This window comes from Oryx dammah, unplaced genomic scaffold (genome assembly GCF_014754425.2).
Source record: "Oryx dammah isolate SB20612 unplaced genomic scaffold, SCBI_Odam_1.1 HiC_scaffold_27, whole genome shotgun sequence".
Classification (NCBI taxonomy): Eukaryota; Metazoa; Chordata; class Mammalia; order Artiodactyla; family Bovidae; genus Oryx; species Oryx dammah.
In genome coordinates, this window is record NW_024070211.1 from 41377331 (window position 1) to 41392711 (window position 15381).

The following is a 15381-nucleotide window of genomic DNA, read 5'->3' on the forward strand; positions in this document are numbered from 1 at the left end:
AAAAACTCTAGACATTCTCAAAATACAAAAATCCTCAATATTAGCAAATATAGCCCAGTCTACATTAGAAGAGTAATGCATGATGACCAGGTTGCTTTCATCCCAGGAGTGTAAGAAGAGTACAGTATCAGGAAGTACTAAATACTAAATATTTTTAGTATGTATTTTTTAAAGTGCAAGAGAAAAATGATCATTTCCCCGGAAACTGAAAAAAAATTTGGTAAAAATTAGCTGTCAATTCTGAGTTAGTTTTTTTCTTAATAAAATAGGAATTACTTCATACTTCCTTAACATAACACAGAAGTCAGCATTTTACTGCCATTGACTGGAAGCAATTCTTATTTAAAATTAGGAGTAACAGTGGCTGCTGTTATAAACATTGTTTCAACAGTTCTAGCCAATTCAAATAGGGAAAAAGGATGCATGAACATTGGCAAGCAAGGGGGAATCATCAGTCTTAATAGACACGATGCCACCTAGGATATGTCAGAATAAAAAGTGAATGTTACCCTTCATGTGATTTATAAAATATTCTCATCCATCTAGATATATAGGCTGCTTTTTTTCATAATGGCAATCAAATTGAATATGTAAATTCCTTTTTTCAGTTAGTTATATCCAGCCTATTTATTTCCTGAATTTCATATAGATTTACTTAACTAATTCATGAAAGATTTATGTTTGCCAAGTGGATGAGCAGGCCAAAGAGAGTGTAAAAATGAAACCGCGTGGGTTTGCTTTGAAATAATTTCCTATCCTGAACTTCTAGACCTTCAGGGCAGCTGAATTTAAATTTTTAGTCCAACTTTTCTTCCTAATAAAGTGAAAAGGCAAAGTTCTTATTTTTGTTTTTCACTGATGCATGATTAGGTTTACTCAGTAATGTGTGATTTTTTTTTATTACCCAAGTTAATATTTCAGATTTTTTTCTACTGATGTAAGTGAAATGCTTCTTAAAGCATAATTACCTTAAAGCAAATTACCTTCTTAAAGGTAATATAAATTCTCTACCTTTATCATCAGCAGGTAAAATGTAGTAATAATAAGAACTTTATGAGTAGTAACTCCCATTTGTTCAAGGCATGGTACTTAGTGTGTTGCATGCTTTGTGTGATTTGATCCCTGAAGCAACCTCATAACATAGCTACTAATATTATCTCTATTTTACAGATGAGAAAACCAAGGTTAAATGATTTGTCCAAGGTAAACACTGTAGTTATCTTGGCAGATCTCTGACTTAAGCAAACATATCTTCTGACTCTTCAAGGATTTGTGCATCTTGTCATTCACTGATGTAAGGAGTTTTTTATTTAGTTTCGTAAAGGGGAGCGTGCTTCTCGAGGTTTTCTGTAGCTGATGTCTAAGCTGTTCATCATCTGTCTCAGTGACTTCTGGAGTGTAGAGCAAGCAGGTTGGACCACAGCAGCCCCCTATGTCCTGATGTGACCGATCAGTTGTTTCAGTTTCATTGTAGACGATATGGTGTTATACATGTTACTCCTAGACCTTTTGTGTGTTGAGAGGTAGTGACTACTGTATGATTTCTTCCTTCTGTCTTATTAAGCTTCCAGAGACTCATCAGCCATGGTAATTATACTATCTGGTGTAGTTGGGAGCATTCGGTGGTGCAGAGCACTCAACTGAATGGTGGAAATGTGGTAGTGACTAGTCTTTGGGCTCAAGGCTATAGTCTGGATGGGACAGGTGTGGGGTAGTATTAGAGGGAAAAATAACTTTTAAAAAACTGGGATTTGTTCTTTTTTAATATTTCATAGAAATATTTGTTACAATTTGCTAAATATTTTGCCAACACATCAGAAAATGTAGAATTTCTGGGGGAAGTTATGGGTCTGTAGAGCTCGTTCCATTGCTGTTTTAAAGAGATTTGAGTTCTGAAAATAAGATAAAACCATCAGTAAAGAAAAAAAAAAGGACCTGTCACCTTATAACATGAGTTTGGTGGAAGAACCCTGCTATTTTGAGGTATTTACAAGAGTTAAAGCAAAAATTATTTAGTTCAATTTGGAGTGGTAGGTTAACTTAATATTTTGTGTCTTATTATTTGAATTCAATACTGGGATGTTGGATTATAGTGAAGAATCCATCCTGTTAGGAAGGGTGATACCCTAGAATCTTACTTACCAGGTGAGCAAACTTTGCTTATTTCTATTTGTTAACTAGGCCTTTTGATATTTTTGTAGACAATCTGCTTCATCTTGATTCTGCAGCATTCCAAACTGTGGTATCCTTGGGGTTCTCTTAACATTGCTATGGTGCAGAAGATTTAAAATCAGGTATGGCTGTGGGGCCCAAAGTCCCTCAGTGAAATTCTCAACTTAAACCTGCCTTATACTCTCTGATTTATCATTTGGGTTTCTTTTTTTGTGGTGGTCTTTTAGCTGATGTTCACAAGGAATAGAGTCACGTGATGTATGAAGGGAAACATATACACTTCTCTGAGGTTGACAATAAGCCCTTGTGCTCATATAGCCCCAAACTGTGCAAGCAGCGGCGACTCAACGGCTACGCTTTCTGTATCAGACACGTTCTGGAGGACAAGACTGCCCCCTTCAAGCAATGTGAATATGTGGCCAAGTATAACAGCCAGCGCTGCACCAACCCCATTCCTAAATCGGAGGACCGCAGGTAAGCGCTGACAGTGGGAAGCAGCCTTTGATTGAATCAGCAAGCTTGGAAGTTGGTTCTCTTTTGTTTGATGTGTGATATGATGAATTTAAATGTTGAGTTCAGGGGTTAATCTAAGTAAACTTTAGAATGGTTCTAAAGATGAGAGATGGCAATTTTTAGGAAATGGAATAGTAACTTTGGAGAATTCTTTGTGAAGTATGTTTAAACGTGTAAAATTTTTTTTTTTTTGCTTGAAGTCTTGGTACTGATATTCTTGGTTTACAGCCTTAGAAAGTATTTTCTGACTTTTCTACTTAGGATTTCGTCAGCCTAAATGAGACAAATGATAGGAACTACTTTGTTGTTATAGTTAATGATAATAATTTTGGAATTTTTAAATCTGCACTTGAAAGGTAGCAGATGATATATACTTATTGAAAAAGCATTATTCAAAAGAATGATTACTTGAATCATTCAGAAAATTTATTTCCTCTCAGGCTTCTTTGGTTAAAAAGAGTTCCCTATAAACTATGTTTACTATAATTTAGAGCCTGTATTTTCATAGTAAAGTAGGCTTTATGACTGGGATTATGAATTTGAGTTAAAGAAAATAATGAGATGTTTTTAAAGGAGTTTTATGCTGATTATTCATCTTTCATATCCTTAGGAAAATTTATACTGTATTCACATATAATCTCTTTTTTTATGTCTCTTTTTGTCAGTTCTTCGAAATCGTGTTGATCATTGTAGGATATTACAGAGAGATGCATGCTTCTTTTCCTGAAAGTTTCAAATACTTGTCTTTAGGTAGAAAATTTGAACTTTTTACTTCTATATTTAAAAAATACATATACAACCTTTATTTTTTGTTCCTATATGTAAACAAATGTCACCTGTGTAAATTGGTTGAAAAGGAATCATGTATTTTGTATGTCATGGTGAGCAGCTTATAAACTTTTAGGGTGAAATAAATAATTTGTGTTGATAAATATCCCACCAAAATGAGTACAGCATAATGTGGTGATTTGGAAATACTCTCTTAGAATATCTAATGAGCACTTCAGGTCTCAAATTACAATACCTGAAAGTTAGAAACAGCTGTTTAGTGAGGAAAGGAATAAAATTTTAATCTCAGATGAGAAAGGTACCAGTGTATTAGGCTAACCATGTCTGTCCAGTTGGTTTTAGCTGACTAAAAATAATTTCTTACTCCTACCCCTTTTTAACTTGAAGAATGAATGGACTTGGATTATTTTTATTATTTTTTTCACATCAAGATCCATATAATCACATTTCTATAATTTTGTCTTAAATTCAGTTTATCAGAGGTGCAGTTTTTGTCAACCTTGGATTTTTTTTCAATTCAGTTGAAAAGTATTATCTCAACAGCAGATACCAAGAAGTAAATTGAGGGTCACTCTAAATTTCTCCAAAATATTAATTCTCTGAATTAATTTAATATGTCTTCACCTTTATTTTCAAAGTAATTTTCTTTTTTTTTTTAAGAGCAAGAAAGGAAAGGACTTTTGTGTTGCTCTGTCAGGAGAATCTGGGCTTAAAAAGTACTGAGTTATTTTTTCAAAATTGGTCCAAGACCATATGAACACAAATGCTGTTGATATTTTTGTGTTTTTGTTGTTGTAGGGCTGTTTGAAAACAGATTAAAGTAGATGGTGGTAGGAAGTAATATTCTTACTTAACCTCAAGAAACCCAGGTTAAATTCATGTCATAATATGTTTAAAGCTGTGTATAAATGTAATATTTTTAACTATACTATATGACACAATGTAGAAAAGATTAATATTAATATTTTTCTGAAAATAAGCTTTTATCATCGTTAAGGCAGTTACTCCTTGGACACTTAGGGATTTGAAATGGTTTTATGTATAGTTTTAGAAAACAAATTCCCAAGGACTTCAATTGACAAAAATATCTGATCAGTAGTCAGCTAGAATAAGTGCATAACTTACCTGGTGTGTATTATAAATGCTAACTTATGAAATTCCATCTTTTGGATAGAATAGTGTTAAGTTCAGTTAGAAGTACTGGTATAGTTAAAAAGTAATGTCTATTTTCTAATATACTTTTACAATGGAAAGCTAAGGCCTAGTACTGTAGCCTTGATATTTCAGAGATAAATGGTTATATTAAACTGGTTATTTTATATAGTATTATAAATTTAAGTTAGGTATAGTTTTATATATATATATTTATTTAGTAGTATGTATTGACCAAGAAATTTTCTTGTTTCCTATATTTATTCTTTCCTAAAACAGCTTAAGATATAATTCATATATGAATCAAGTTTCCCATTTGAAGTATACAGTTCAGTATTCTCTAATGTCTTTACAGGAGTGTATAACTATCGACATAGTCTAATTTGACATTTTCAGCCCCGCAAAGGAACACATTTTCAGGCATTTCCCTGTATTCTTTTTGACTGGAAATTCATATTTACACACTTACTTTAAATATATACTTATTTTAAATGCTGTTCGTAACTAAGTAAGCTGTTGTAATTCTAATTATGTGGTCGCAGTGTGACAGTGGCTGGAGTGGGCTGAGGGCGGGGTTAAGGAGGACTGCCCCTGTGGCTTGGCCTCCGCTGGGTTAGGTGATGCACGAATAGTAGTCTCATTTACCAGTCTAGACGGCCCATGTCAATGAGCAGAGCAGCTCGATTTTTAAATTTAAAGAAACCCACTTCATTACTCCTCTCTAAAAATACTAATCCTTTTGATAATTTGAAAATGAGTAGAAAACAGCAAAAACCATCAATACTTTGTTGGGAAGCTTAATACAATTATACTTGAAACCCTTTTCCTTATTAGCTGTAGTTTTACGAATCTTTTCTATTTAGAGTAGGTAGGACCTAGGTCAGACCTTCCAGTTACACACACATACACGTGCAGTGCAGAGTCTCTTTACAGTCCAGAAAGCTTTTTCAAAATAGTTGTATTTACAATGAAAGAGTGAGACAAAGCAGCAAAACCATGTGTCCTCATTTTTGGTGAATCTGTGTATTTAACAGTTTTTAAAACACTTTTCTGTTGCAGCCCAGTGAGTTTGGGAATTGACATTGTTTACGTTATTGCCTTCTTCCCCAAACTGTGTTCTATGGAGATATGCTGCAGTAAAAATAGGCACCATTTTAAATAAGTTTGGGAAACAGTGCCACATGGGTACATTTCTACCCTTGGAGTATAATGCACATATCATACAAGATGCTTTGAGAGATTGTTCAGCAGAAACAAATGATATAATTATTATCTCTTTCTGTTTAAGCCAGCATTTTCCCAAATTTATTTAAGCATGGCATACTGTCTTTATAGCATACTTGTCAGCATACCTTAGAACTGCATGAGGTATACCAGTTTGAGAAATACTACTTTTCTATTTCCTAGAGAAGGAAATGGCAACCCACTCCAATACTGTTGCCTGGAAAATCTCATGGATGCAGAAGCCTGGTGGGCTACAGTCTATGGAGTTGCAAAGAGTCGAGCATGACTTAGCAACTAAACGACAAATGACTTTTCTATTGGTTAGAAACCTCTATAGGTTTTCAGTGTAATTTTATTCAAATAACATGCATTCTTAATAAGAGTCTTCAAGAGCTTTGATTTTTTTCTTCTATTTTTAAATTGAAGTATAGTTGATTTACATATTAATTTCTGCTGTACAACACAGTGATTCAGTTATACATACATGCATTCTGTTTTATATTCTTTTCCACTATAGTTTATCACAGGATATTAAATATTGTTACCTGTGCTAAATGAGCTTTGAGTTTTAGTTTAAGTCTTAGCTCTGTCACTTTCTATATAGGTGGTTTTGGGTAAGTTAATTTATATAAAATTTAGCTTCCTCATCTGTATAAAGGGCATTATTTTGGTACCTATTGCAGGTAGAAATTAGAAGAGATAATTCGTGTACCCAGCACATGGCTATTGAGAAACTCATTTAACTGTAATCACACCGACTAGTTGTATTACTTTCCCCTCTTCTGTGTGTGTGTGTGTAGAACACACAGTAGACATTTGACATTCTTAAGTGTTATGTCATAAGATCTTTGTGAATCTCCAATACTTGAATGGCATTGGGACATGTGATTTTTTCCTCTGGAAGAGAATTTTAAGTGATCCTTTAGATTCCTGATAGGCTACTTTGTATGCTATTAATAGAGAATAACAAAGCCACATGAGAACCAATAGCTAGGTGTTTATCCAGGACCACTCACTATTTGAATGACTTGCTTCTGTCTGGCAGCCTCTTTGCATGTGCAATTCATTTATTTGCTTTAGCAAAACTGCACAGACTTTGCGGATTGCTTGAGGGTAATGGAAGTTGTATAAATTACATCCACGAATGCAGAGTTATTATAGTCATGCATTTTGAGCATACAAGGACTCACATTTTATGATATGTAGCTTTGTATTCTACTTTTCTCAAGATGTATTATGAACAGTATCCTGTATATGTGTGTATTTTTATAGGTACTGCAACAGCCACTTGCAGGTACTTGGCTTTATCCCGAAAAAAGAGAGGAAGAAAAAGAATGACCCTATAGATGAGGTCAAGGTCAGGCACCAGATGGATACCATGGCCTTTAGCCTGACAGTGCCCACGCTGGCCTTGAAGATGCCCAATGGACTGGATGGAATGTCCCTCTCTCCACCAGGGGCAAGGGTCCCTGTCCACTACCTGGAAACCGAGTTGGAAGACCCCTTTGCTTTCAACGAGGAAGATGATGACCTAAAGAAAGGGGCAACTGTGAGAAAGAAGTTGCAGAGCAAGTTGGCCCAGAATCGGCAGCGCCAGAGAGAGACAGAGATTTTAAAAGTTCGACAAGAGCACTTTAGTCCCCCTCCTGCCCCTTCTCAGCAGCGGCCTCCGCAGCAGCACTCCCACCTGTCACCTTTACCCACTTTAAAACCTCCAGCGCCACCGCAGGGTGTAGTCTGCAAGTCACCTCAACCTCAGAACACCAGCCTACCAGTGCAGGGAGTGGCCCCCACCACGCACACTATAGCACAAGCAAGGCAGCTGCCTCACAAGAGGCCTCTGCCCCTCCTGCCCTCCAGCAGGGCTCCCGCCGTGGACCCGCCTAGGACTGGCCGGGTCCTTATGAAAGCCACAGCCTTCTCTCCACACTTCTCTTGTATAAGTCGACTGCAGAGACTGGTGAAACTGTGCACCCAAAAACATCAGTTGGACACTGATCTGTTTCCCCATTTAGGTGAGTTACCGTTTCTTTTACCATGTCATATAAGTGTGTAATATAATGAAATGTGCCCTTTTGCACAAGGTTTTATTTTCATAGTCTTCTCATATGTAATAGGGGTAGAAGAATACTTGGACAGAGTGTCCAATCAAGACTCTGTATTTAGATAAATCACCTTAACATAAACATGCTACTGGAGAGAACAGTAATTGGTGAACAGGATACAGAAAAATAGGAGCTAGGAGTTTAGAATTCCAGTTACAGCTTCTAGTAGGGTAGTAGCAATAATGGAAGCAGTTGTGTTTGGTTTGTACTTCTGAGAGCTCAGTCCTTGTGTGTCTAATGAAGTTCTTGACGTGTCTGATCATAGAACTTTGGAATAAAGATAGTATTGTTGGCATCTGCTAACAGTTTTCTAAAAAAAAAAATTCTTAAAGTAATGCCTGTTCATGACTTAAAAGCAAAAAGTTACGGAAAACTGTAGTGGAGACAAATATCTATCTTTCCTTTGTTGTTTCTGAGTTTTCTACTTAATCAAGAAAGTCCTCTGATAGCAAGTTTATACAGATATTCTACATATTCTGTTAATAGTTTGATTGTTTTATTTTTGTTCATTTACACCTTTGGTACATTTGGAATTTATTCTTGTGTTGTGAGCTGTGATTCTAACTTTAGGAAAGATATTTGCATGAAATATGACAGCAATAGAAAAATGGGAAAAGGATGGGAATAGAAGAAGAAGAAATATAAATGGTCAATAAACAAATGAAAACCTCAATCCTCCTAACAGATGGGGAAACACAAATTAAAATAACAATCAGTTACCATCAGATTAGCAAAAATTATATCTGTTGTTAATGAGAATATGGGATCTCATACGTGGCTGGTGAGTAATGCAACAATATCTACTAATTGAAAGTATATGTATAGTCAGCAAGCTCACTTTTGGAACTCTGTGTATTAAAAAAAATACCAGAATATAAGGATATGTGTTCCAGGATGTTTATTGCAGCATTACTTGCAGTACTAAAAATCTGCAAACCACCTTTATAACCTGTGGGAAATTTTGAGTAAATTCTGATATGTATATATTTTATGAAGTATTACACGGCTATTTAAAAAAATAAGTAAAAAATAAAAAGAATGAGTGAAATCTCTTTTACCTGGATGTATCCATGATATCGTAACAAGCAGAAAAATACCATGGTATTGTACTGTCCCATTTTTGTAAAAATAAGCAAAATGAATAAACAAGGGACACCAGTATATCTGTTGATCAAGCATGTGAATAAATGTATGTCTCTCTGTTACAAGCGTAGTTAAAGTGTGAATGAATGTACACTATTAGGCTGTTAACATTGGCTGCCATATGGGATGGAACTGGACAGGATGTGTTTTTAGGGAGATGGGAGTGATAACTCTTATATAGCTTTATATTGTTTCACTTGTTATTAAGCAATGTATGACATTTGGTGGGCTTCCCAGGTGACTCAGTGGTAAAGAATCTACCTGCCAACGCAGGAGACCTAGGTTCCATTCCTGGGTCGGGAAGGTCCCCTGGAGAAGAAAATGGCAACCACTCTCATATTCTTACCTGGAGAATCCCATGGACAGAGGAGCCTGGTGAGCTACAGGCTATGGGGTCATAAAGAGTCAAGACAGGACTTAGCAACTAAACAACAAAACTTGACTTTTGTTTATTAAAGAAACTAATGAAGCTTAAAGAAAAAAAATATAGATAAGCAAATATAACAAGGCAAGCCTTGTTAGTACTTATTTGTTAATACCTTGGCATAGTCTTTCAGATATATAAAATTAAATTCCTGCTACATGTACAGTATTATAACCTATTTAAAAAATTTTATAATGTATTAAGTTAGTAATTTTTCATACACAACATAATTTGTCACAGCTGAATTCTTTTTCTAATTTAAATCATTTCCAATTTATTTAATTATAAAGTATTGCAGCTGTATAGCCTTTGCAGTAAAATAATTACCATCACATCTTTAATTTTTCCTTCAAATAGATTCCTGGAAGCAGAATTGCTGATTCCAGGCTTTTTCACTTTTTAAAAAGGTTTTTGATATGTATTGCTGAATTGGCCTTCAGAATTATTTTTTCAGTTTACTTTTCTTTCAGCAGTGTATGAGTTTTTCTACCTCTTTATAGACCTGGATATTAGATATTATTATTATTTTGCCTTTACAAATTTGATAGAAAATTTGGTAGTACATATAAAAAACTTCTGAGGTGTGCTTTAATACTTTAGATCAGTATTTCTGAAATTTTTGGCCTTAGAATCACTGTATTTGCACTCTCAAAAGTTGTTGAGGTCACTGTCGAGATTTTATATATGTTAGTTATATCTGTTGCTAGTTACTGGATTAGAAGTTAAACTGAGAAATTTAAAAATTACTAATTCATTTAAAAATAACAGTGAACTTATTGCATGTTAACATGTTCTTTTTATGAAAAATAACTTTCCAAAACAAAAACAAATATAATGGGAAGAACAGCATTTTTTGACCTTGTTTAGCAAATCTTTTTGGCCACCACTGTGTAGCCTATGGGATGGATCTTAGTTCCCCGACTAACAGTTTGAACCTGTGCTCCTGCAGTGGAAGCGTGGAATCTTAACCACTGGACCATAAGGGGAGTCCCTGTTTAGCAAAACTGAATGTCTGGTGTAGTAGAAGACAGCTATATATCTGCATTCATTGTGTCCTGATTCAGTGTGGTTTTGGTTAGTAGATAAAAAGATGGCTTTACACATTTGTTGTAGGAAAAGGAGGGCAGGTATTTTAATAGTTTTTTCCAAACAATTGTAGATATTTGTAATTGGTTCTTCATCATAACTTGACAAGTGATAGTTTTTAAAGATTAGTTTCAATGTGAAATCTGAAACCATATCAAGGAATTTTGCATACAGTTACATTAAAATCCATTGATTTGCCTTGTACTTTGAATGAATATCTTACCCATGGATGATATTGTAACATCGTATGTTGGTCATTTGGTAAATACTGGCTTACTGAATTACACACATGTCCCAAATGTTGACATATTTTGTTATGTTGAAATTTTAGGTTGCATTCATTAATATTAACACTAATCATGTCAGAAAAATCTGACTCTTAAGAATTTGTTATACCATCAGTGATAAATTCAAGTTTTACTCCAGAATTGAGCTTTGGTTTGTTTTTTTTCATTTCATTGTAAGTTATTGTTTGGAACATATTGACGACTAGTACAGTTTTTTGCCCCTCTTGATTCATGCTAAGGCATCAGCAGTTTGACCCACCATGGTTTGTTGTTTTTACCAACAGTGCAAATGTCACCACAATAAAAAAGGCAAATGATATCTTAATATTGTTTTGAAGGTAGTATTGACCTAGAGGTCTCCCCAAAAGGGTTTAAGGGACCTCTGGGGATCTGTAGGCCAAACTTTGAGTAAAAACTGCTATTCTAGATTAATAATGTAGTTTTGACTATTGGTTCATACTGCCTTTTTTGGACATATGTATTTCCTATTTTATCTTGTCAATTTTTTCATCCACTTTTATTAAGCATTTCTCTTTTTACTTGATAGGTAAGGGCCTTTTACACATATTTCATGTTTGTTGCAAAGCCTCCCCTCCCTGCCATTTGTTATTTGCTTTTAGTACCCATTATAAAGGTTTTCCACTCCAGTACTCTTGCCTGGAGAATCCCATGGACGGAGGAGCCTGGTAGGCTACAGTCCATGGGGTCGCTAAGAGTCGGACCCGACTGAGCAACTTCATTTTCACTTTTCACTTTCATGACTATTCAAACTATCAGGTCATCTTAAAAACTTACTCTCTCTAACTAAAATAACTATTAATTTGTTAAAGAATAAGTAAAAAAAAAAGTGATCACATCATTAGCTTTAGGATGTTGAAAGGTGAGTTCTTTCAAACACAAAGTGACACTTAAGGCACCTTTAAAAATTAGAACATGAACTGTTATTTTTTAAGTTTCTATAAAAGTCAAAATAATGTCTACTAAGTCACCTATGCTTTTTCTGAAAAACCCAAGATCTAAGTCATAAGAACTGAGATTGAAGTGCTTCTCCTGTTGTAAAATTAACTGTCCAATAAAGCAGGAGAAGAAAATGGCAACCCACTCCAGTATTCTTGCCTGGAGAATCCCAGGGACAGAGGAGCCTGTTGGGCTGCCATCTATGTGGTTGCACAGAGTCGGACACGACTGATGCGACTTAGCAGCAGCAGCAGCAGCATAAAGGTTTTGGAATTTAGAGGTTAAAATTTTTTATGTAAACTCTCTTTCTCTCTCTTTCTGTTTGTTTTTAAGATTTCTTTTTGAATCAGTATTTTCTTCCTCTCCCTTTGTTTAGGCTGTCTTCATTCCAAGAAAACATATATGTATATGTATATGTATGTATTCACCCACATTTTCTTCAGTCCTTTTGTTATTTCAGTCACCTATTTGGAACTCATTAGGCATTAGTTTTGAGGCAGTGATCTAAGTTTTCTTTGCACATCTGCCTCTGGTTCCAGCTTTTACCCACATCATCTGCTAAATTTTTATTTGTATTTCTATTTATTTCTAGATACTGATAATATTTTAGCTTTTGAAATTTTATGTTATGTTGAGGGCTGACTTTTCAATCATTTTGAACAGAACTAAAACTGATAGAAAAGTGTTGTCTTTTTATTTTTAGAAAATGTAGATGTTTGAGGAACTCAAGGTTTTTTTTTTTTTAATTTTTAATTTTTTTTTTAAATTGGAGGATAATTGTTTTAGAATTTTGTGTGTTCTCTGCCACCAAGTTTTTAAAACAGGTTATTTTGGAGAAACCAGAAATTGTAATGTAGTTTTACAACCAAGTCTGCATTCATGTCAGCAAAGAATACTTAAAGGAAAATGCAGTATTTAATTGGCTCCTCCCGTCCCGTTTGGGTTGGTTATCTCAATTAGTTACGTTGAAACTGGTGATAATGAAGCCAAGATCAAAGGTTTGCTTTATTGGACAGTTAATTTTACAATAGGAGAAGCACTTCAATCTCAGTTCTTATGACTTAGATCTTGGCTTTTTCCGAAAAAGCACAGGTAACTTAGTAGACATTATTTTGACTTTTTACGGAAACTTAAAAAATAACAGTTCATGTTCTAATTTTTAAAGGTGCCTTAAGTGTCACTTTGTGTTTGAAAGATTCAACATCCTGAAGCTAATGATGTGATCACTTTTTTTTTACTTACTCGTTAACAAATTAATAGTTATTTTAGTTAGAGAGAGTAAGTTTTTAAGATGACCTGATAGTTTGAATAGTCATCTTGGAACTAGGTTTAGAGTTTCTTTATGCCGGTGGCAGGGTTATTTAATTTTAAGCATTTCTAATTTGCATTTCTGTGAACCTTTTCTTAATTTCCTAGTTTGGCACGTGTGAACTAGTGGCTTAGACGATAAAGAATCTGCCTGCAATGCAGGAGACCCAGATTTGGTCCCTGGTGGTGAAGATCCCCTGGAGAAGGGAATGGCTACCCATTCCAGTGTTCTTGCCTGGAGAATTCTATGGACAGAGGGGCATGATAGGCTACAGTCTATGGGGTTGCAAAGAGTCGGACATGACTAAGCAATTATATTGGACATTAAACTCATTTGAATTATGGAAGGAATCTGTGAGATCTTTTATAACTAATTGTGCGTATTAAAGACTGTCTCTGATTTTTGAGGGTCTCAAGAAGGAAGACATTGAATACTAGTCATCAGGGTGTCTAATTAAAGTTTCATAGTAGTTTTGAATATGTTAAGTAGTCCACACACTGTTGTATTTTAGGCTATGCAGAATCAGTATTTATCAAGACCTCTTCAAGATAAAAAACTTTTAAAAAGGCAGAACCTTTATGTTGGAAGCTAATAATTATCCAGTCATTAAAAATAATGCGTTTAACAAAATGAATAAGCATTATTCATAGTCTATTTCTCTGCTTTTCCTTCTAATCTTGTTTTTAAAATGGAACTCAAAACATGACAGCTTTTGTTTAACCAAAAGAAACCCCAGTAACATTAGAAATAGAATGTTGCTACCCTGCCCCTGAGGACAGGAGGAGAATGGGGCGACAGAGGATGAGATGGTTGGATGGCATCACTGACTCAATGGACATGCATTTGAACAAACTCTGACAGTGAGGGACAGGGAAGCCTGGCGTGTTGCAGTCCATGGGCTCGCAAAGAGTTGGACACAACTGAGCGAACAGTCCTGCCCTTTCCTCTTCCCCTGGGGAACAAAAGACTGGGCACGTTCCTGCCTTGTGGATGGAGTTCTTTCCTCCAGAGATGTTGTTGGGAGAGGGGGGATGCAGTGTGCCTGCCTTTTAACAATTTATTCGAGGGCCCTTCTTTGTTGTGGTATAGAATGAGTCCGGTGGTATCTTTTGCCTTTTTCTTGCCTGAACATACATTAGGCTTCTTTCCCCGTTGCCTTGAATATCTCATGTTTTTCTGACATTATTTTAGTGTATATGTTTTGATACTTAAGAAATTCTACGCTTTATTTTTTTCTGACTTGAACTCTCTGCTGTTTCTTCTCCCTTTGTGACACATCCTATAGAAGTTCATCTGAACCTTTTTGTTCCAGTGTCATTGTTATAAATTTGAGTGCAGGTTATACCTTCATTATTGATATCTTTGCTAGAAACAGGGATGACACTCATCAGGAGGCATTCATTCACACTATGGTAGTGTTTGCCACAGGTATTGGGTTATGTGTTTCAGGTAGCTTTTCATCTAAATTTTAAATAAACATGAATTTTTTCTAACTTGCCACATCCTCTCCCTTGTCCTAGGGTTGGACTGGTCTGAAGAGAGTGGAGAAGAACTTGAGGACTCAGAGCAGGCCTCGCCATACCAGGTGGCCTGGTCCATCCGAGAGACCCTCAGATACGAAAGACAAACGTGAGTCCTCCTTTTCCTTTTTATTCTTCAATTTCCACTGTAGTAAATGAGTTCTTCCTATATATGCTAATTTTTAAAACGTTACTGGATGTAGTTTTATTGTAATGGAGGTAAAAATAGATTCCACTTGAGAGGAGATATACTATATTATTTGAGGAGAGTGATGTTTATGTTTCCTTGGTAAATTTGTTTCAGTACCTTTTTCAGTTATGACTGAAGGAACCAGTTGTAATAGATTTTAGAACTGAAGGGGACCTGAGAGTTTATCTGATCCCATTTCCTCATTTTATAGAAGAGGAAATCAAGGCCTTGACGGGTTAAGGAACTTGCCAATGTCCCTGGCCTACTTGGAGTCCCCCTGTCTGATTTCTCTATGTTTTCTTTGGCCCTATCCACACAGTAGCTGGGAATAGTTCTTTTTACTTCACCTCCATCTTATGCAAGATTGATCCTTTCTTTGATATTTCTAATGTGCTGAATATTTCTAACGTGTTAAAGTAGTTTCCAAAGTAGTCTCATTAGAGGTTCTTGGTACCTGCCTTATCAGAAAGCTGTAGGTGAATGCCCAGCCCCTTCAGTTCTCTTTCAGAG

The 15381-nt window shown here is 35.4% G+C and overlaps 1 protein-coding gene across 2 annotated transcripts in view; it reads left to right on the plus strand.

Moving 5' to 3' along the window:
• INO80D (INO80 complex subunit D) overlaps window positions 1–15381 on the plus strand; it is a 68180-nt gene that overhangs the window by 16664 nt on the left and 36135 nt on the right. The window contains exons 2-5 of one of the 2 annotated variants that reach the window (XM_040228716.1): window positions 2202–2294; window positions 2400–2646; window positions 7123–7865; window positions 14682–14790. In XM_040228716.1, the coding sequence (XP_040084650.1) occupies window positions 2429–2646; window positions 7123–7865; window positions 14682–14790 (1070 nt within the window). In that variant the 5' untranslated portion in view covers window positions 2202–2294; window positions 2400–2428. The remainder of the gene's footprint in view (window positions 1–2201; window positions 2295–2399; window positions 2647–7122; window positions 7866–14681; window positions 14791–15381) is intronic. The other variant, XM_040228717.1, reaches the window with a different exon arrangement.